At 42.0% G+C, this 24,137-nt stretch overlaps 1 protein-coding gene across 12 annotated transcripts in view; it reads left to right on the top strand.

The window, feature by feature from the left end:
- Positions 1 to 4,087: 4,087 nt before the first annotated feature.
- Positions 4,088 to 24,137, top strand: part of carmil3 (capping protein regulator and myosin 1 linker 3) — a 109,709-nt gene continuing 89,659 nt past the window's right edge. For 4 of the 12 annotated variants that reach the window (XM_054755365.1, XM_054755329.1, XM_054755410.1 and 1 more), the window contains exons 1-2: positions 4,088 to 4,493; positions 12,236 to 12,330. In XM_054755365.1, the coding sequence (XP_054611340.1) occupies positions 4,436 to 4,493; positions 12,236 to 12,330 (153 nt within the window). In that variant the 5' untranslated portion in view covers positions 4,088 to 4,435. The remainder of the gene's footprint in view (positions 4,494 to 12,235; positions 12,331 to 24,137) is intronic. The other 8 variants (XM_054755322.1, XM_054755374.1, XM_054755392.1 and 5 more) reach the window with 5 other exon arrangements.

The following is a 24,137-nucleotide window of genomic DNA, read 5'->3' as shown; positions in this document are numbered from 1 at the left end:
CACACGTCTTTCCCTTTTCTGTGCGTTCAAAAGATAAAAAAGCAGTTAGCTTGAGGGAGCTAACAATGCACGTAATGGGACACACTTTTGTCGGCCATAAAGCATGAAAACAATTCCGTCCCCTCGGGTGGCGTGACAGAAATAACTGCTCTAGTCCAATGCATAGCTTGAAATGGTACCAAGGTAAGTGGTGAACTGCCAGAGGTTAAGGGAATAAGGTACGGTTATCCAAAACTGAAAAATAATGTAGATCTCAGAATGAGACTTTTGGGTCAACAATTTAAAGCTGTTCTGCAGAAATGGAGGTTGATCAAGCCTTGACAGTTGGTGCTACTAATTCATTTTCTGGAGTACTTGCTCCCGACTCTGTCTGCATAAAAGCTGTGGTTGGAACACATCGTGGCACTACTGTATACCCTATTGTACTGCAGAAAGTAATGTGTTGCTACAAAAATGGCAAGAAGCAGGCCATTAACAATGCAAGCGAGACATTCCATCTTAACACTTCAAAATGTAGGTTTTTCCGACAGAGAAACTGGAGTGTTGTAGTGTACTTCTTGAAATAAGCAAACTAAGCAGCCAACAAAACAAAAACATTTGCCGAACAACCAGGAAAACAAGTCACAACTGTCATTTTGGAAAGTCAAATGTTGCTCTGTTGTGTAATGTTATTTTAAGAAGCTCGGATGTGAGGACATGTTACTTAACATAAGCAAATTGTGGCCCATCATAGAAAGTGGCCACTAATTAAAAAAATATATACTGGTCATCAGAAATCTAATACAGTAATTTTTTCTTTGATTTCAGATACTTATTCTTGCTTAGATTTCACTTTTTGCACTGTACTCTGTCGATAGCACTTTTGAAAGTTACTTTTGATTACTTTGGCAGCCTGTTTGGGTAGCAAACTAATTGGCCCTAAAGGAAATGCACTCTGGTTACTGCCATATAATGAGATTCATTTCACCTACAATACTTCAACACATAAGATTAATTAGATCCCAAATACAGAATACTTAACAGTTTAATTACCAGGAATGGTTTAATCATGCCCATCACCCATTGAGGTTTATGACGTGCTATCAGACGTGGTTAAAAGCGGTGACTACGTGGACAATGTTGACAAACAGAATGAAGATGCTTTGGACTCAGTTTCATCTGACGAGGGTAAAAGGCGGGCCACACACTGGACACATTTTTAGTCAATCACACCACTGACACCAACCGCTGTATGATTTCCTCCACAGTTATTTTCCATCATCTCCACACCTTCCAAACCTTTTTTTTAGCTCTGCAAACACCACAGGGTGGACAATTGTAACATCACACCGCATCACATTAAAAGTCATATACCCACTGGTCACGCGTTTGACGCACTTGCTGTTATATTTACTCCATTTCTCGAGGTTTCCAACCTCTTAATCCTGATGATCCTTCCCGAATTCATTGCTTTTTTAGTTACTCGTTACTAGGGCTGTCAAAAATAGCGCATTAACGACGGGAACTAATTTATTTCATTAATTATGTTCAGCAATTATGTTGAGCAATTTAAATATTAGTCAACGACAACACAACTTAACACAAAATGCAATTTTTAAATGAAACTTTTTATTATTAAGGGAGAAAAAAATCCAAACGTACATGGCCCTGTGTGAATGAGTGATTTCCCGCCCCTTTTAAACCTTAATTTAGATGATGAATTAAGATCTATGAGTGTGGAAAGGTTATAAGGCCATTTCTGAAGCTTTGGGACTCCAGCAAACCACAGTGAGAGCCATTATCACGAAATCTCCAAAACATGGAACAGGAGTGGCTGGCCAACCAAAATGACCCCAAGAGCACAGCGACAATTCATCCAAGAGGTCACAAAAGACCCCACAACAACATCCAAAGAACTGCAGGCCTCACTTGCCTCAGTTAAGGTCAGAGTTCATAATTCCACCATTAAAAAAGACAATGGGCAAAAACGGCCTGCATGGCAGAGTTCCAAGACCAAAACCAAAGGCTCGTTTTGGCTCGTCTCAATTTTGCCAGAAAATATCTTGATGATCCCTAAGACCTTTGGGAAAATACTGGTGGTGAAAATACTGGAAAATGGTCTGATGAGACAAAAGTTGTACTTTTTGGAAGGTGTGTGTCCCATTACATCTGGCGTAAAAGTAACGGCGCATGTCATCATACAAACAGTAAAATAACGTGGTGGTAGTGTGATGGTCTGGGGCTGTTTTACTGATTCAAGACCTGGAAGACTTGCTGTATTAAATGGAACCATGAATTCTGTCTACCAAAAAATCCTGAAGGAGAATGTCCGGCCATCTGTTGGTGACCTTAAGCTGAAAGCAACTTGGGTTCTGCAGCAGGACAATGATCCAAAACACACCAGCAAGTCCACCTCTGAATGGCTGAAGAAAAACAGAATGAAGACGTTAGTGTGGCCTAGTCCAAGTCCTGACCTGAATCCTATTGAGATGCTGTGGCATGACCTTAAAAAGGCGCTTTATGCTGGAAAAGCCTCCAATGTGGCTGAACGACAACAATTCTGCAAAATAACTCATTTCGAGTTATCACGTACGATTGATTGCAGTTGTTGCTGCTAAGGGTGGCCCAAGGTTTAGGCGGAAATCACTTTTTCACACAGGGCCATGTAGATTTTGATTTTTTTCTCCCTTCATAATAAAAAAAAACATTAAAAATGCATTTTGTGTTCAGTTGTGTTGTCATTGACTAATATTTGAATTTGTTTGGTGATCTGAAACATTTATGTGTAACCAAACATGCAAAAAAATAAGAAATCAGGAAGGGGGCAAACACTTTTTCACACCACTGTAGGTGTATCAACGTCTCGAGTCCTCCCAGCATTGGAACAACTCTTCCTCATTGTCACTAGACGACCACGAGATGCATTCATGGACAGTCCGAACTTCACAAGCACGTTTTCATTATGCAGTATGTGTTGTCTAAATAAACACAAATACAAAGAAAAACCGTAAGTAGATCTTTTCATCAGTCACTCATGAAAGTCTTACTGCCGAAACACAATTTGGTGCATTTAGGCGTGCTCGGAAATCCCAGAAAATACATGTACAGTACAGCACTGTCTGTACTGCTGTCAGTGTCAGGCGCGGAGAATGCAGTAGTTGTAGAGATGAAGCTGAGAGTGGAAGCTCACATCACAAAGAAGGGAGTGTTAAAGCGGTAAACCATATTAAATGTTGCGTCATGTTACAGTCAACGTGTTGAACAAAACTTTGGTCAGTGCAGCACACGCATGTGGAGGGCCCCAATGACTGGGTTTGCCTTGGGCCCCCAAATGACTAAATATGCCCCTGAACATTTGACAGCCCTACTAGTTACTAGTCAGATACAGCTGTGCTCAAGTTGTGCTCAAACCAAAGTAAAGGTGCTGCCTTTGGTGCCAAACAGTGTCAAATACAAAATAAGAGTCTCAAACAGGAAATGAAGGTGGAAACAAGTCCAAAATATTCAAATGCGAGCCAATTGTAGTTGCTTTTGTTTAGTTATTTCCCTCAAACATCCATCCATCCATTTTCTATACCGCTTCTTCTCATTAGGGTCGCGGGGGCACATATAGACAAACAACCATTCACACCTATGGACAATTTAGACTCGCCAATTAACCTCACCTGCATGTTTTTGGAAGTACGGAGTACCCGGAGAAAACCCACGCACACATGGGGAGAACATGCAAACTCCACATAGAAATGCCCAGGGGAGAATCGAACCGAGGTCTTCCCGATCTCAAAGCTGTTAGTGTGTTGGCCAACGTGCTAACCACTAGACCACCCTCAAACAGTTATATTATTTTGTTGATATTTTTACAGTGTCATTTATCATTTTATTCTTGTAATCATGATCAGCAAATAAAAGGCAACATCGCAAAATCAAGGTTTCAAGTAAAAGGTATCGGTATCCCTATCAGTATCGGCAATACTGGCTCTGGATTTCCTTGGACTCGGATTGATACCAAGATTTGCTGTATCGCCCGACACCCGCCCCCAGACTGAGGAGGTTTGCTGTGAGCTGGGAGCTTTAACGTTCATCTTGCTCCATTCTGTTAAATTGTGTGTGACGTCCCGCCTTTTAATTAAAATGATATTATAAAAAAATACACTTTAATCAATGGCCGTTAAAGTTAGCTGATATAATGAGGTATTTGGGAGCATGCGATGCATAAATCTACCCTGATTGCTTGCTCTCCCTCAGTCCGCCCCCCCCACTCTCTTTCTCTCCCTCATACAAGTGTTCACTTGCAAGCGTTTCCACCAGTGCGCACCACAGCAGCGCTTCTCTTCACAGCTCCTGGTGGCTCAAAAGAGGGGGGCGGTGAAAGGAAAGCAGAAAACACGTTTGAGGACATTTGGGACATTTTCGGGAGTCGCCGAGGAAGAGCCTTTCGGAGCTTTTGGAGCGCGCCATGGCCTCCAAGGAGACCACAGCGTCGGCTTTTGCCAGCGTCAGCAGGGAAATCACAGGTGAGTTAAACGCAAAAGACGACTTTTGCCAGTCCTCCGCGGGATGTTTAACCTCCGGATCTTGTCTAGTTGAAATGAGTTATCGCCGCTAGCAAGCGCAGTAAATGTCCCCCGAGGCAAAAGCGGAGTTAATGGCTGCCGAAGCTGCGAAGGTTGTAATCTTATCGATTTCATCCACTTGGGCATGAAGATGTACAGTAAGATGTATCTGGCTGTCAGGTTACTGCTTTAATCATAGCTGGCGACTTATCCGTGGAGACTTTTCATTTCGTTTTGCACTCGGGGCACACAGCATGTCTCTCACCGCTAATTATCTTGACGGTACTTTAATCCCGCTGTTAACCAGCTCATCCTGGTCAAGCCCCTTCTGTCTGGCCATGCTGCATTAAGTCATGAACACACCTGCCAGACCTCAGCCAATAGGGAGGGTGCTTGGATGAGCGAGCAGGTCTACGGCGGTGCCAAAAATGCTGTTTGGATATGAGAGGGAATTAAAGTGGAAGGGGGCACTGACCCATCCAAGTGCCTGCCCTTCATCCCTGCGAGATCATATGAGTTCAACAAGGGGGGCGATTGAGTGTGTTAAAAGGTTTTAAGCATTTGGTTCTGACCAAGCTTAGTGTCAATAACCCTCTGTGTTTAGTTGATCCATACTCCACCACCTTGCCTGCCCTCTTTCCTTGTTCCATGTGTGAGTACACGTCATGTTTGACGCTTGAATTAGGGAAAAAAAATCAATCAGGAACGCAAGTAGAGGGATATCAATTCAATGTTTCCCTGTCTTGATACATTAGAATATCGTGCAAAGGTTATTTCATTTCAGGAGTTCAATTCGGCAATGAAAGTCTAGGATCTAGATTGGATCTTGCACCGAGCTCTCAGACTAGAGCTGTCCTATCTAGTCCCACCTAGTCTTCCTGCAAAACAACTTCTAAGACACTGTGAACAGTTCAATTGCGATCGATTAAATGCCCTGAAAATACAATGAGAATATCCACAGGCAAAGTCTGGGGAAGTTTGTGCAGTTTGCTTGCTGAACAGAGTGTGGCCCAGGCAGACCATATTCAACTTTTGACGATTTATCAAATTTTATGAGGCGCAGAATTTGGGGGGTTTAACAGATGTAAACTCTAATCAAATAAAAAATGTTTTTTTGGTCCGTAAACACGAGACTCGCTGGAGAACTACTCACAGCGCACGGCGGAAAAATACACTACGTCCTCAACATTGCTCACACTTGCCTCCATCGCTCCACTGTGGTGAGCATCATTACGGGTACAGATCATGCTCTACCATCTGCAGGGGCGTCCATTCTAAACATATAATTTACCAACAAAAAAAAACAGCACAAATGGAAAAATCGGCAGTAATCTTTCAGGAATATCGTCGGAATATTAACTGAAAAAAGTTGTAATCTAAGAAGAAAAAGTCGAGAATAACGTCCTAATATTGTGAGGAAAAAATAACATAATTTTAGTAGTTTAAAGTTCAAATATTAAAATATGCCACGGCCACCATTGTCCACCACGTAGCTTTGCCGCTGCATGTGAGCTCCCCGCACAATGACACTGTAGTCCGGGCGCAGTGAGGGGAAACTACCGCTGTAGCTACAGAGCCGAATAACCGACGTCCGATGTGAAACTAACTTCACCACGGTACACCGTGAACATGTCTGCAAGCTGTTTTTTGAGTTTTGGGTGGCGGAATCCAGTGATAATCACCATCAATCACATTTTTAGCTGCCATGTTCTTCAGGGCCACACGCTAGTTGAAGCTGACTCAACAGCGCCACTGCTGGTCACAGCCGAGTACTGCATCCCATTTTGCCTCGGTTTCTTCAAGACACGCTGAATGAACAATCAATTCCACACAATCAACCAAATTATTAACATCGGTCAATCGATTTTAATCCCAGCCTTGAAGTACAGAGAGAGTACGGAAATCCATCATGACAAAGCAGGCTTTCCATTAGCGGGCCCCTTGAGAACATTTATAGCAAGCGTGGCCTCTGCTGGAAATGTAGACGGGGGAGATGGAGCATCTTGAAGGCTTATGTGTGTTTGTTGGTAGCTCGTTTGCGGAGGATGTGGAAATGAACGTGTCCATTTAAATTCTCCGTGCTTTATTTCTTTCTTCCTCTGTTCTGAGGCTAAAAATAGCTTGTGTATGTTGAAGGTCTTTATAATTTCTGTGACTACTTCAACCCTGCATGGCACCACTAATCCATCCCCATGTCGCCCAATTTAAATAAGAGCTGCAGCATCAGCACTTAGTTTTACAAAATTTTTTACATGCAAATACGGTGTCCTAAATTCTTCAACCCTTGGGACCTTCATGGGCTTCCGTAAAAGCCTCAGTGCTCCTTGGTATTGATTCTCTGCCAAAGGCACTCTTCACAGTTGACAAAACAGTCGGTTGTCCCAGTTTTGCAGGGATTTAATCTATGTCATATGATAACGGATCGATTTTTGTCATGTTGATTTTGAAAACGGCAGCAATCGTTTGAAACAGCCACAAACATTAGTAACGGGCATCAAACTGCATTTCCTTCATCGACTATGGGGAAAATGAATAATGAATTACTGGTGCAGTGCTGCAAGTACCGATTTATTTTCTTAGACGATTCATATGAAGCTTGCTGTTTCGATTTAATCGAGGAATCGGTTTGGTCCTATACAGACTAAATCGATATGAACCAAACACAAACAGTTTAGTGGTTTGGTCCGAAAAAATGTTGATCACTGTTTAATGATAAGGAAATTTAAAAAATATCCACATTTGAAAGGCTGAAATCAAAGGATATTTACATTTTTAAATAAAAAAAACCAACTAATTGAATACCACAATAGTTGTTGATTAATTGGATAATTGATTACCACCACCAGTGTGTGACAGAGGAGTGAATGAATAATGGATTCACTTCATTGTGAAGCGCTTTGGGTATCTTGAGTGCTATAAAAATATAATATATTATTATTAGTAGTAGTATTATTTACTACCATTCCAAGTGGGTAACAAAGAGTAAGTGCTAAGCACAAACAATTTTCTTATTGTAAACTTGAGTGTTTCAAACGGAGTGGGGAAGGTGACAAAGAAACCAAAAACTTACCACTTCCACACAGAATGAGAGGATTTTTTTTTTCCCCATTCCATTTCAGCTGTGCCATGGCCGTCACAGCCATGGCATGTCAGTAGCCAGTCTCCATGCAGTGTAGGGATGTAACCATATGAAATTTCATATTACGATTATTGTGACCGAAATGATCCTGGTTATCATTATTATCACGGTGTTGTTGAACGTGCTCAAAATGTAAAAAAAAAAAATATAGATACACACACACACACACACTGAACAACACACACACACACACACACTGAACAACACACACAATATACTTTCCTTGGCCAAGCCCAACATTGCAAACTGCACATACATGCCCTCTTCTGAGTGCTTGCCACTTACAGGGCTCGAAAGGGCACGCGAGTGACATTTTTCAGAGCAAGAGCTTTTGTTTACATTAGAGTTGATGCTTTTAGAGAGATAAACAAGGTAACTAATGACTGCTTCTCCAAGAAATGAGCAGTGTCACTGGTCCATGAGTTTATCAAAGTATCAATCACTGTTTTACATTCATTTTAATTTGAAACCGGTAATCGTCACATCCCTAATGGAGTGTGAAAGTTAATGTAATCTAATGTCATGTCTCAAGACATTACTGATTCCTCGTGACCAGAATACTACATATAACTTGTCTCTCAATATTTTTGCTCTACTAATAGGCAATAGTCAACCAAACAGCAATTATGAACTCATTCAATGCCAAAGACGTATTTATACGATTTTATAAAACCAAAACCTGTGTGTGTGTATATATGTGTATGTGTGTGTGTGTGTGTGTGTGTATGTGTGTATATATATATATATATATATATATATATATATATATATATATATATATATATATATATAAATAAAATATGTGTGTGTGTGTGTCTTTTACGTTGTTTTGCGCGAGAGGCAAAAAGACGTGATGACGCAACTGCACACGAACAGATGTTACTCTTTAGAGCAGTTTTAAGCCATAAAAACGGCCACAAGGTGGTAGAAGTGCATTTGATAAGAGCTTGGCATGGATCTTTTGCATGTAAAAAAACACACTCGACAGCAAGGAGGAAGTGGAATTTGTAACTAAATTGTTATTTTGATGTAGAATTGCTCAAAATATTTTGATAAGATAAAGAAACAAGCTTCAGGGGTAATTAAGTGGTTTAAATGGTTCAAAGGTGAGTCTCAATTGAGCGTCCATGGAGATTTCATATCCATATACCAATCTGTTGAGACTTCTTGGTTTGAATTTTGCATGCGTGGGTTTTCTGCCTGTGCTGTGGTCTCCTCCCACAGCTCAAAAACATGCATGTTAGATTAATTGGAGACTCTAAATTACCCATATGTGTGATTGTGCCCTGTGATTGATTCGGTACCAGTCCAGGGTGTACCCCAACACTCACCCAAAGTCAGCTGGGATTGGCTGCCGCTCACCTGTGACCCCAACTGGGGACTAGCAGTATACAAAATGACTTCATTCAATGGTGGCCCCATCTGCTTTCTTTCTGTCTTTTAGTCATTTACTAATTCATTGTGCTGCATGGAGTCAGAAGCGATGTCAACGTTGTGTCAGGCTCATGCCAGATGCCTTCGAGCCACAAGAAAATCACCAATTCAAATTTCAATAAAGTTAAGTGAGGCCGCATTCATTCATCAGCTCCAACTTTAAGCCTTTTTGCAGAATTTTATCGCAACATAAATCCTCTCTGCACAACATTATCGTCATTATTAATACCTTTTTGCTTTCTGTTTGTTCAGCATGTTCCCTTCCGATAGGGTCCAAAATAGACTGACAGAGTGCTTTTTTTTGGAAAAGGTGAAGAGAAAGAAGCTGTTCTATTTGGGATACTGTTTCACAATGACAACCTGTACAGTACAGGCTCGGCCCAAATGAGTAGAATGTTCTGTCTGTTGTTCTGAGGTGTTCACAGGTGTTCTAATCCAACCACGAAGCTACAAACTTTATGAAGAGACACAATCACACTCCCCATGATGCTTCAGGTGGGGATGTCAAACAATTCCAGACCATGATTTTTCCCGGTTTGTGGTTTGTCAACCAATGAGATTCTTACACGTCATTGTTAGATATGGCTAAGAGTAGGTTGCATCAAGATGGATATCTAATATCGCTTGAGGAAATGGTAATACTAACAACCAAAACAAAGACTACAGTGGAAAATTGCAATTAACAACAGCGTCTACGTGTCCCTTGTAAGTTGCAATGCAAGTTTGTTCTCCATGATGCACGGGGTGTTAGTGACGGCGTGTACCAAGCAGTACGCATGACAGAAGACGTTACTTGGATCAGAGAAAGTAATAATAACAATTAGGAGTGTGACGATACGCCATAATCACGCTTCGGCATGTACATCGGTTAGATTCATCGCCTCCTCTTTTGCGCTACCACCTTATTGTGATGGAGTTTACGTGTCCCAATGATCCGAGGAGCCAAGTTGTTGGGGATTTATATTCCTAGTTGGGCCACCCATGACAAACAGATCCTAGGGGAGGGACCAGACAAAAAGTGGATCAAAAAAACCCATTGATGAGTTAAAAAAAAAAAAAAAAACTAGACCAAGTTTTCACTCGTCCAGACGCGGGTCAGCGGGGCCTGGGTGTGGGGCTCGATGGCACAGTCCAAAGAGGTAACATGAGTCCCTCCTCCAATGGACTCACCACTTATTGCAGGGGCCAAATGGGTTGGGTGGGGGTTGCGATGGGGACCTTGGAGGTCTGATGCTGGGTTGCAGCTGTTTTCATAGCTCAGTGTTACCCACGCCGATGTAAACATTCTCAGCTCTTCTGGGATCGTATTCCACAGTATTTTGGTCATCAAGAACAAAAAATGTTACATCAGAGATCACAGGTGTTCGATCTGAGAGAGCCTGACACACACTCTTTGACGTCAGGCCTCTGTGTATCCCCGTCCAGGTCTTTACCAGCCATTACCACAAAGCATAGAATTGCCCAACATTTTGATAAGATAAAGAAACAAGCTTCAGGGGTAATCAAGTGGTTTAAATGGTTCAAAGGTGTGTCTCAATTGAGCGTCCATGGAGATTTCATATCCATATACCAATCTGTTGAGACTTCTTGGTTTGAATTTTGCATGTGTGGGTTTTCTGCCTGTGCTGTGGTCTACTCCCACAGTTCAAAAACATGCATGTTAGATTAATTGGAGACTCAAATTACCCATATGTGTGATTGTGCCCTGTGATTGATTGGGTACCAGTCCAGGGTGTACCCCAACACTCACCCAAAGTCAGCTGGGATTGGCTGCCGCTCACCTGTGACCCCAATTGGGGACCAGCGGTATAGAAAATGAATGGTTAATGTCCAGCTGCAGAAACCAGACAAACATGCCGTTCTGCCACCAGGGCTTGTGGGACTTCAGTAATTTGGTTACTTTCCCATCTATCTACGGTATCCATCCATCCATCATTTTCTATGCCACTTATCCTCACTACTGCTTTCCCCAGTAAGTAATTCCGTTTATACTGTACATGGGCCATGCCACCAAATCAGTTCTATTTTCTTGTTGTAACGCTCTCCAAATAAACTTATATTTCTGTGTTTTTCAACTCTAAATCTGGTAATACCCATATTGAACTACTCGTATTCTATACTGGCCCATCTCAGGCAAGTTTGTTTAATTATTGTATATGTTTCATGAGCCGAAATGACTCATTTAAGTAACGGGACTGAAAGTAACAGGAGTGAGTTTTTACCATAGAATTAGTAAATACGTGGCATTTAAGCTAATAGCGTGTTGACACTAAGCACAATACAGTAATTCCGCAACAGATTTTTTTTTTTTAATAATCCAGAAAATAATTTAGGTAGTGTGAGCTTTGACCTGCCCCCATCGTAGTTGAAATCTCATCGACAAAAATTAGTGAAGTGACTTTTAGCCTTCCTGTGGCCTGCAGAGGATCTGAATGACACAACTTCCTGTGGACCATGTGAATACAGCGTTCCCTCGTTTATCACGGGGGATAGGTCCCCAAAGTAGCCCACAATAAATGAAATCCGCAAAGTAGCCAACTTAAGTTTTTTACAATTACATATGTCTTAAGGCTGTAACCCCCACCTTACACTTTATACACTTTTCTCAGACAGACATTAACATTTTCTCACATTTCTCTCTTGTTTAAACAGTCTAAGTTCAAACCTTCGTGAGTAACACCAAAATGTAAAAAAAATATAACATTTTTCAAGAATTAAAATGATTCAATTTCATGGTAAAGTGTCATTTCAGGAATCAGGTATAGGACACAAATGCTATTTTGCTACTGTTAAATTCATCTCCTAAATTGTATTTATTAAAAATGCAATCAGATCAATGTGCAGGACACTTTGCTTAATGAAAAAATATTTGACATTTAATTTAATTGTGCATATAAACATTTTATTTTATGACACCAAATCAATTTGGTAATTTAACGCCAGAAATGTATTAATTCAGTCTAATTTGGTAAATGCAAGTTTGTTTCATGTTTCACTTTTTAAATAGTAGTCGGGGTTTGAATGGCTTTTTAGACGAAAATTTCACCTGCATCACAAACCACTTGTTTACCCGATGTAAACAGTTGAACTGTTTTGATGCATTTGTGTCTGCTTTCCCTCCACCCCCCAGAGAGCATCAGGAAGGTGCTGGACAAGCAGGCCATTAAGTTTGTGCGAGCCATCAAACAGGACGCCAGGAGCGGTAAATCAGAAGACCGGATTCTGGTAAGAGACCCCAATAAAGAGTCACTTTCACACCCCCATTACTTTGCTATCATGCCGCATCACCTGAATGAAGTATTGATTGCTGCAGTGAAGGCATCTTTACGTGCGAGTAGATGAATATGAAACAGGGCGGCACAAACCAAGCGGAAATCAATCCTAATCTTAATTGAGACAAATTGAAAGCACCATAAGAAGTCACAGATTACACACACAACAGACGCGTTGAAAATCGGGGCTTAAGGCAGATGCTGCCTAAGCAGAGCAAAGTGGACACTGTGTCATGGCCTACTGAATCCAACCAGAGAGTTTATTAGATGTGGCAGGATGGCCTTAATGCCACAGGCAGAGTTTGGTGCGTGCATGTGTGAGCCTGACATTGTACTGTACATACACCGACGTCACTTGTTATTCGTTTATCGCTTCTTGTGAAGAATCCCGTGTCTTGTTATGCGATAGTGCTTCCCAGGTGGTGTGTGGGCGATGCACTCAAGGTGCTTTATGAGTCAAGGCCACCTCTGCTTTGACAAATGATGACTACATGTCAGTCAACCTCGATGGCAACTGATCACACAAATGTAGTTGCAAGGGCGTGTTTCCCACCCCTGGAGAAGCTAATATCACATCCATGAATTGGTTTAGTTTGTGCATTTTCCTCCTGTGACCCCCCTACCCTCATCCTTTCTCCCTCATTACCTCCCCTCCCCACTATTTTAACCCTGTCCTCTCTTTTGTTTTCTCTTGCTCCCTCTTTGTCTGTCATTTCAATCTTTCTCCTCCCCATCATTGCCCCCACGACTGTTCTCCTCCCCCAGCATGCCAGTCGCTTCTCCTGCTCTCTGCTGCCTCTCCCTTGTGCCTTTCCCTCTATTTGCATCCCTCTATCTTTAATCCAACCTATAAAAAGTATTGAGCCTCTCTTTCCATCAGAGCCAATTAAATTAGTTCCAAGACTTTTAAAAAAAATTTTTTATACTGTCCGTGTGGGCCTTGGCTACTGCTCCTGATTCATTCGAGGAGGGGAGGTGGATGTAAGCCTTCAGTTTTGTTTTAATATGATAATTAAATTGTGTGTCACGGTGATCACGAGGAGGCTTTTGCAGGGCATACAGGGCGAATGTCGAAAAACCGCGAGTAATCGACGTGCCCATAAAAATATTTATGGCTCAGGTGGTAGAGTGGTTGCTGGTTCCATCCTCAGTGTCATGTCAAAGTATCCTTGGGCAAGATACTGATGCTGCGTCATCAGTAGGTGTATGTGGTAGCGGTGTCAAAGCGCTTTGAGTACCCTAAAGTTGGAAAAGCACTGTACAGGTGAAAGTCGGGTAATATGTAAATGTGCAAAACATGTAATTATACATGTAAAAAAATACATTTCATAAATGTGAAACACTTCTGAATGTTTCATCTTCTTGGAATGTTTCACCCTAAGTTTCTTTTTGATGGTTGTACCGCCTTACCAGAGGGGTATCTTTTATCTGCGTTCTTTGTTTTATTATGTTTTTACCGCATCATTTCCATCTTCTATTATGTTATGTTGTCTGCCGGTTTTCACATCAGGGTTGTTTCCCAACATGAAGGTTGCTGGTTCGATCTTCAGTCTTCCCTTGACCACGTCAAAGTATCCTTGGGCAAGATACCAAACCCCCAGTTGCTCCTGATGCCGCGTCATCAGTAGGCAAACGTGGTAGCAGTGTCAACGCGCTTTGAGTACTTGAAGGAAGAAAAGCGCAACACAGATGATTTCTATGTTCTGTTATGTTATATTGTCTGTCGTAGGCCCGTCACGATAACTAATTTTGCTGGCTGACAAATTGTCGTTGATCATCAATATTATTGTCAACATTTTTGAGACCATTTTATAATTAATTATTGTCATGAGAGGTGTAATTCACATTTGAACCACTAGATGGTACTCAAGTATAGTGTACCTGTGTGAGCCACATTAACGTGACACAGAAGTTGCCTGTATTTGTGTTTTAAAATGTATGGCATATAACCATATTTAATAGTTTCATTTCTTTTGCAATGTAGCGAGTGACACTGTTTGTGAATGCGCACCAGTTTTCACTGTTTTGTTTATTCTTACATAGCATAGTTGAGAAACCATGTGCCATATTCATGTGCTCACCTTGTTCCTTCTGTTCATCGCTTCTGTGCCTTCTTTCATGTTAGCGTACGCTGTCTCACGAGGCTAACTGCTAACCCTCTGTATTCACTCACTAGTAGCCCCGCCTCCGCAAAGAGGCTGAATGAGAGGAGGGACCACTCCCTCCGTTCATTCCACTATAGAACCAATGCACACAGACAGATGCCGAGTAAAGCCTCTTGTCATCCAGCCTGTGTGGATCAGAAAGACGAGCAGGAGAAACACACACGCATACATGCACATGTCAATTTATCGAGAGTGTCATAATTATAGACCTGTTTTATTTTTTTATCTTTCGATGAATCGGTTTTATCGATTATCGTGACGAGCCTAGTCTGTCGTTTTCCATATTATACATCTCCCAACCTGAGGGTTGCTGGTGCGATCCCCAGCCCACCCCTGACCATACCAAAGTATCCTTGGGCAAGAAACTGACCCCCTAGTGGCTCCTGGCTCCTGCGTCATCAGTAGGTAAATGTGGTAGCTGTGTCAAAGGGTACGTCAACGGTAGACAAGCGCTATACAGGTGAAAGTCCTGTCAAATGTAAATGCGAAGCACATTTTACTCTGGTTTATTACATTTTTAGCGTGTCATTTCTATGTTCTATTATGTTATATTGTCAGCCATTTTCCATATTCTACATCACCTGACCTGAAAGTTGCTGATTCAATCCATAGCCCAACCGCGACCATGTCAAAGTGTCCTTGGGCAAGATACCAAACCTCTGTTTTTTGTTGTTTTTTTTTTTTTTTTTTTACATTTTTTGCGTGTCATTCCTACCTTCTATGATGTTATATTGTTTGCCGTTTTCCATGTTACGGTTGTCTCCCAACCTAAAGGTTGCTGGTTCGATCCTGTGCCCTCCCATGACACTGAAACCATAGTTACTCCTGATGCGGTGCCACCAGCAGGTAAATGTGCTAACAGTATCAAAGCGTTCTGAGTACCTCAAAGGTAGAAAAGCGCTACAAGTATACGAGCGAAAGCCCTGTCAAATGTAAATGTAACAAAAATATGTCAATGTAAAACATTTACATTTTATAAATGTAAAACACGTCGTACACTTTCGGAATGTTTCATATTCTGAGAACGTTGCACCCTAATTTCTTTTTTTGATGTTTGTACCCCCTTAGCAGGAGGATGGCTTTTATCTGCGCCCTCTAGTTTATTAAGTTTATAGCACATCATTTCTATGTACTATTATATTTATATTGTCTGTTGTTTCCCATTTAGCCTTTCTTTTTTTTTTCCCTTTCCCCTGCGGAGATTGCTGGTTCAGCTGTCTGTGTGTGTTGACTGTACCAGCCATCACACTATGACATACGCACGCGCGCGCACACACACACACACACACACACACACACAGAGCTAAGGTTGACCCCTCCCCTCCATCGTCTTGCGATTCCAGACAAAGGCGAGGGTGTTCCATCAAATCCAAGACGCACCCAGGGCAGTCCGTTCGGGTGGGCATCAATATGCATGTTTCCAACACTGGGTACACACAGACACACACACACACACACACACACACACACACACACACACACACACACACATGCCTGTATGTTCCTGTCTCCACAGGCGTCGCACAGTGCCCCCCAAACGTGCCCATGATCTTCTCCCCATTATGAGATCACGCTATTGGAGGATTAGAGCCAACTCGGAAAACAAAGCATCTTCAAAGGCAGAGGGGGAGGTGGTGGAGGGGAGGTTGTGATGCAGCGCGGGGGGGGGGGGGGGGGCAGACTATACGAAAAGGAGCCTGAAGATGGAGTAAGGGAGAGTAGGGATGGAATCTCTGATGAGCTGTGATGCCCCAGTTGTTGATTTGGCTCTTTCCGCCACTTATTTATCCTGATCGGTTGCTGTGTTTTTATCCAGTGCGGTTCCGTTGCTCCAGCCAAATAATGGGCCCATTACTGCCCATGACGTTCACTGCTTGACAGTGCTGAGCACGCATCAGAGGCTTCTTTACACTCTGCGGTTCCTTGGAGGGCCCCTCTTCACCACTATATTGATCACATTTGCTGCAAATATTCAAAGATCAGACGAAAACCGAAGTAAAATTGGCAGCCCTGTATCCATTTTTGTTGCATCCATATGCAAACAGCATCCAACGTACGCAGCTTCCAATATTTTGAATCAAACGAACTTGACGGTGTTGTGGAGCTTCTTCAGAGAGAACGAGACAAATATTCCTGAAATCAAATACATATATACGGTATTCTAAACAATCAGACTGTGGTAGGACACAGTCTGCTCATCTGCGACCATGCATTGGTACTTCCTACATGGTAAATTATCTCAATTTTAATGGTTGGTGGAAGAGATGTGGACTCGAGTCATGCGACTTGGACTGGAGTGGGACTCGAGCCACAATTCTGATGATTTTGGACGCGACGTGACAAAATGATCAAAGATTTGTGCAATCACGCACTGGTTCATGGTTCATGGTTCATGGTTTTAATCCTGAACATGCATGAGTCAAACAGTAGCACATCACATAGTACAATTCACAATTTTGCATGTCCAAAAAGGAGTAGGAAGAAGCAAAGCTTATTTAATCCTACCCCTCATCAGTCTCACATCAGTTGCAATACATTTATTCACCTCTTGTTCTTCCAAGTGTACTTTGTAGGTCTACATGACAATGTAGTGCAATCATAGCCAAGGTTTTTACTTACTTACTTTTTACTTACTTACTTAGGAAGCTAGAGGCTTAATAATAACTGATCGAATTGTATTGTATGTACACAGTAGTTCAGGTCTCTTCTTCTTTGTATTTTGTGAACATCAACTGCTTGTACTTTTTCTTAAAATGGGTCATTGTTGTGCATTGTTTGAGTTCCTTACTCAGTCCGTTCCACAACTTGATTCCACATCCAGAAATGCTGACAGTTTTCAGTGTTGTCCGTGCATTGAAGTGTTTTAGGTAAAATTTTCCCCTCAGATCATATTTCTCCTCTCTTGTTGATAAGAATTGTTTTACATTTTTGGGTAGAAGGTTATTGTTTGCTTTATGCATCATTTTAGCCGTTTGAAAGTTTTCTTTTTTTTTTTTTTTCCCCCTGTCCTGTCCAGCCTTTAAAGCAGATAGAATTGTAGATCTAAATGCCGTCAAGTGCTCAACAGATTTACTCTGCCAGGGAGAAGTGTGATATACACTTCCCCTGTCATACAAAATTTATTTGACTTTGATGCTTGTTATAAAGCAAATTTGGAGCGACCGGACCGGAGCAGGAGGGGACAGAGAAGAAGAGAAAAGGAAACGGGGGGGGGACAACAAAAAAAAAAAAGATAGACAAGAGACAAGGACAACAGCAGCAACAACAACAATTGTGATAGAACATCTGAAAGTTTTCTAGATCCGCAAATTTTAATAATTGTGATTTTATAAATAAAGAGTTTGTGTGTTCTCTGTAAGCAGCATTATAAATAATCCTAAGTGACCTTTTTGTAGCACAGTTAGTGACTGCGCTTTTGTAGTTATTACCCCATAACATTTTACCGGGGAGACACTAAACAATGCTTATGACTTGTAAGGACCCGAAAATGTCAAGGCTTTGACTTCAGACTTCAGACTTGATGCCACCTGTCTTGTCTTGGCTTCGACTTGCACGTCTTTACTTGAGACTTGAGATTAAAGACTTGAGACTGGCAAAATACTGACTTGCTCCCACCTCGGGTTGGTGGAAAATGTCAAGCCTTTGGCTTGGACTTGTACGTCTTCACTTGAGACTTGACTCAAGCCTTGAGACTTGCGGAACACTGACTTGCTCCCACTTCCGGTTGGCGGTGTACAAAGGCATGAACACACTGCAATTTCCCAATACTTCTGGACCTAATGAACTGTCTACTGTACCAGCTGCCCAGACACACAGCACATTTTGTATTATATACGGTATATTGCTAACAATTGACTATTAAATTCTTTTAAGAAAATGTTGCTGTGGGGAAAACTGCAAAAAGCAGTGATGTGAATTGTTTACAATGTGATGTTCATGCCTCATCCCCATCATAATTCTACGAAACAGTAACGGCACCATTATAAAACATAACTTTATTTTATATTTTTGCCTGGTTAGAACAAGATGCTTTGGCATTGAAAGAACTGCTGCGTGACTCGTGGGTGGTACTGAACATAGTACAAAAAAACAAAAAGAGAAAAAAAGACCACTGAATTGCTTCAGACGGTTTGCACATTTTTAATGGGGAAAAAACGGGTCTTTATCTGAGCTTAAATTGTTGCAGAGAATGCAACAGAGCGTTGGCTTATGCAGGAAAGATGAGTACAGAGCAATAAAATCAAAGACAGACTTGTACATTCCCTCAATGTTTGCATCCTTCTGTCAACACCCCCATTGTTCTGTGTAATATGCTTGCATAATGGTGTGCATTACCAGCGCACGGTTACTATTCACGCCTCCTCTGTGTGTTCTGCTCTGCATGAAGTCACTCCGCGAGTGTCCATATTTACCATCTGACTGTGCGTGATATGAGCCCTCGGTGCTGTAATTAGGGCTTGTGCTTTACTTGATTAACATACCACATGTTGGGAGCCCCTGGCAGAAAGTCTATGAAGTGTGACTGCTGACCTTCTCTCCTCTCACATAAGGAGACAAATAAGTGTTGCCCCACAGTCCTGCCTTCTTCTATCCTATTCACTTCCTTTTCCTTAGCTTTTATATTCTTCATTGTCATCCTTTCTTCTTCCCATCCATCTGGCTTCACTCACACTTGCTTCTCGTTGTTTGTCCACAAACTCAAATCCACTTTTTTCCCCCCCTCGCACCCACTTGCCAGCCCCCTTCCTCCTCATGTAAACATCTTAATCCTATCTACAATGCTGCAACCCTTTTGCTCTCACAGCACTTCCGTGCCATTTATTTAAGCCCTGGACTCTCTTTTATATGAAAGAATGAAGCACATAATGTGGTGCTGACCTTACGCATTCCTGTCCTCTCATTTGCGTCCATCTCCCGTGGTCTTGGCCGGAGTAAAGTACACTTAGAACACAAGACCTGGAGCATCCGTGCTTTTAGTGGCCCCTGTCCCTTAACAAACATTCCCCATAATCAGAAAGGCTGACTGACGACAAGAAGGTGCTTTTATGATGCAGGAATACCTTGAGCTATGGACACAAACTGTCAGTGTCATTGGACAGCTTATTTTGCTGAGATTTGACTGCCATACAGCATTCCAGTATACAGTTCCAACTGCAGGCTGTGGGAATGCAAGTGTTAGACGAGTCACAAACACTCACCTTTGAAGCCTCACAGTAGTGTTCCCTTGTTCCATCGGGGTTCACCTTTCGCGGACTTGCTGTTTCGCTGATTTTTTTTTTTTTTAGGTCCAATTGTTGTGTTATTTTATTTTTTCCAGCATATGAACGCTGTTACAGACCGAGCCTGGCCCTTTAAGAAGAATTGCATTGTGGGAAGTGGAGTGTTGTAGTTCTGAGGTGGATTTGTCTCTGTCTCTCATCCCTCTCTCTTCTGTCTGCATCGCCCATTGTCTTCTGCGTCCTGATTGGCTGTAGACCATTGTTAATCAATTTCCTTCCTGCAGTCTCCCTCCTGCTGTGGTCATCGCTAGCAAATTGGCTAACCGTGTGAGCTGCGTGGCAGCCGCCAATAAACAATAGAAGAAGAAGCTAACCGTGTGACTCTGTTTGCAAGTTTTTTTCCCCCGACAAAACCCACAATGTCGACGAAACGTTCTGCACCCAAATGGCAGACGAAGATGCTAACCGTCTTCTGGACATGCTGAAGGAAGGTAGAAGCTGCAGCTGTAGGGCGCCGTTACAGAATAAATGAATCTTGTTTTCGATTTGAGGAGGAAAATACGACGACAGGAGCAATATGTTTTAACAAAGATACAAAAACACTACAGTACAGCGAAACGGCGCAAGGACGTAGAGGAGTGAAAGATGCGTGGGTCACTTAGTAATTTCTAGTGTCCAACCTAGTAGGTTGACCATTAAAATTCAAGTGAAGGTTTGAACTTTTTTGAGTGTTTAAACGAGAGAGAAATGTCAGAAAATGTTATGAAAAGTGCATAACAGATGCCTTTTTTTTTTTTTTTTTTTAGTCCCACCATGGGAAATTCCAGGCTTACAGCAGCAAAAGCAGAGTACAAAAAGATACAAAGTGCAAAATCAAGGTGATACAAATGAAGAAGTTATATAGACTATTTACAGCTGTGTACATGTTGAGCAAGCCACAGGTTCATTGCATGGTTATTGTACAGGATTTTTGGAGCAGTTTATATTCTGGAGTCTGACAGCTGCAGGAAGGAAGGACCTGCGTTATCGCTCCTTCACACACTTTGGATGTATCATCCTGTCACTAATGGAGCTCCTTAGTGCACCGAGTGTGTGTTGGAGGGGGTGGGAGTCTTTGTTCATCATGGAGGACAGCTTGGCTGTCATCCTCCTCTTGCCCACCTCCCCCACCTGTTCTAGAGGACATCCCAGGACAGAGCTGGTCTTCCCAATCAGCTTGTCCAGCCTCTTCCTGTCAGCTGCTGTGATGCTGCTCCCCCAGCAGACCACGCCGTAGAAGATGGCATCACAGAGTCATAAAAGGTCTTCAGGAGTGCCCCCTGCACCCCAAAGGACCTCGGCCTCCCGAGCAGATAGTCTGCTCTGACGTTTTTTGTAAAGTGCTGCCAATATCGACACTGTGCTACAGAAACAACTCTGAACATTGAACTTTTCGGCACTGCACGATAGAAAACAGTTTATATAGCCAATTAACTTCTGTGTGCAAAAATGCACGTAGCTCAGGCCGGTTACATCCAATGGTCATGATGACTGACACATTGACGATAGCCAATGAAATGGTGAAGAATGGTGGGTGGGATTTGTCATGAATGCAAAGAACACCAGCGTAACTGAGAAAGGTCAAACACGGACTGGATGTCATCAACGGTCCATCAGAGTTTTTTCTCTATTTTTACAAACGATTATGACAAAACTGTCTTGAAAGGCAAGTTACGTTGGCAGGAAAACGTGGAGCTGCGCTCGCATGGAGTTAGTCAAGACTGACCAAGGGTCTCCGAATATTAACTTTAGAAAAACCTGTATTGAATACATTGTTTTCCACTCTATACCACAAAACTACTTATTTTATAGACATATTTGTTTTTTTTATTTTTTTTTAATACAGGCAAACCTAAAAAAAACCCTTCTTTTCAGTGTATTCAAACTCTTATTAAACAGTGTCAGTAGCTTGTTTGGGGCCAAAACATCAGCTCAAGAGCTCAAAGCCATGCCTCTACTTCAAATGGTTCAATGACAGCTTTACATTTATTTTGGGTGTAAATGTTGCGGTGATTTTGCTCAGGCGTTAAGGCGCTGTATAAATAAAGTTGATTATGATGACGTCGTGTATTTGTAGCTGGCAACAGAAGTCCTAAACCAGCTTAGAACATGCACAGAAAGCATGTGTTTATTGCTGAACCCGCGTGCTGTACAATGCAAATGACTTTCATCAGATTGCTCCTCCGAATTTTGCACTGTGTGTACGATGTGCCTGTTTTACATGCCCTTGTGGTTGTGCCACAAATACCACCAGTGACCCAGTCTTGGCTCTGATCCACAGCTTGTTGCCTCAGAGGCCGTCGCTGCAGCACACACCACACAGAGACACACTTTGATTTGCTCCATGTCGTTTGAAGTGCAAGAATCAGTGCCTGACTGCTTCAGATTTATATTAGTCTCCCTGCACCCTCTGCCCTTACAAGGCTACAACAGACGCACTCCAAGAAGAAACATTTCTGTTTACACCTTGTACTCGCACTCCACTCCAGCCGTGACTGTTTTGCTATGGGGCGCACCAGCCATCTCTTTGAACTCGTGCCATCACGGCAAGGGCACCTTTACATTCCCTTCCCACACTCGCCTACCCGTCTTTCTTCTTGTGACGTCGTTATCACATTACACAATAGTCTCATGTCGTGTCAGCGACGAGTTAAATAATGTCACCTTGCAGGGTTTCTCCTGCAAAACTGTAGTTTGCAAGTTACTGAATCTTTGTATCCGCTTCATGGACAAAAGTTTCAGGACATGCATATTAATCAGGTGTTCGAGGTAAGCACAGAGCCCTTAATTTCCATTAAATGTCAATGTTAAACCAGAAAAGCCCACAGAGAGCACTGACCTCCGCCAAGCGCCATAGTTTCCGCCCCCCCCCCATATTGCGATTTACACCAAAAATATTAATCCTATATTTATTTAAACTACATTTTTAAATTCCTTGATCATGAAAAGATACCATTTGCAATTGGATTCAAAATGATATCAATATTGGTTCCGTAGGTACGGTATTCACAAAAATGGCATTTTCCGTAATGGCACACTCCAGATTCCACAGTATCTTGGCTATATGTAATGGTGTTTGTTGCATGTTTATAGCTTCATTAGTTGTCTTCCTACGACGAAAAATTCCAAAGGTCCCCTATTTTTTCATATTCTGGATCATAGTATCCGGAATTATTGGATTAACTGGATCAGTCTTTGATATTCTGTATAACCCACTGGAAACTTGTCCTCTCATTTTATCCAAGTGCTTTGACCATTTTTTGTGGCGTTATATGCCGAAAACGGTCCTATCTCGCAATGTTAAAGAATCCTTTAAAAAATTCCTGCCTCCAGACGGTGATCCGGATCAACCCCAAAATGTAACCGGTTCTTCCATATCCCATTTCTGACAATTCCCATTCAGAACTTTTCAAGTTATTTCAAACACAAACAGACAAATACACAAACACCGGCAAAAACATAACCTCCTTGGCGGAGGTAATTAGGAACAGTAGGAACAGTCAACTTTTTTGTGGGGGGTTTTGTTCCAGCATGACTTGGCCCAGTGCACAAAGCAAGATGCATAAAGTCATGGTTGGATGAGTTGGAGAAGAACTCCATCAACCACAAGATTGCGTGTCATGCACTCTCATCCCAAATCAGTGACCTCTCATCGCGCAAATGATGAAAGGGCCAAAAGTCTTTTGTTGCAAAGTGGTCGGTTGAATCCAAGTTCCTAATTCTGTTGGAAAAAGCAGCAGGACTCCAGATATGGGACATCTTATATAGATTGATGTTGTTCTAAAATATTTTTTTACCCTTGAGTATTTGTTATACAAGTATTCTAAAATATACAGATTGTGGAATGCTGATAGACCAGATTTTTTTTTGTCCATATAGGAATTAATGGACATAGAGTCAACCCACCATCCTTAAAACCTCCATCTGTACAAGCAATATTTTAAGTAAAATACAAAAAAAAAAAAAACTGTCAATATGCAGAGTAAGGATTACAGCTTTGGAGGTCAGTCGCTTACTGAAAGCAGCTCGCTGTCCAGTATCTGGCGTATCTACAAGGGATACTCCTTTTAGACGAGTACGCGTTATGGATAATGCATTTTTGCCGAGTACGAGCATAAAACGAGTACAGCTCGTCATTATCCATAATCATGATGAAGGAAAATCCCCATAGGGTAACTACTTATGTATTCACTCTTCACGCTCTGTGATTGGCCAGTCACACACAGCAACTGCCCCTCCCTAGACAGACTCCCTACATGCCTCTCTCCAGTTTATGCCCCGCCCACTCCGGGTACAGATAAGGATACAGATAATTTAGATGGGTAAACATACAGAAA

This window comes from Dunckerocampus dactyliophorus, chromosome 2 (assembly GCF_027744805.1).
Source record: "Dunckerocampus dactyliophorus isolate RoL2022-P2 chromosome 2, RoL_Ddac_1.1, whole genome shotgun sequence".
NCBI classification, from domain to species: domain Eukaryota; kingdom Metazoa; phylum Chordata; class Actinopteri; order Syngnathiformes; family Syngnathidae; genus Dunckerocampus; species Dunckerocampus dactyliophorus.
Note: the sequence above shows the minus strand (reverse complement) of the source record. Positions and strands in the feature narration are given on the sequence as shown.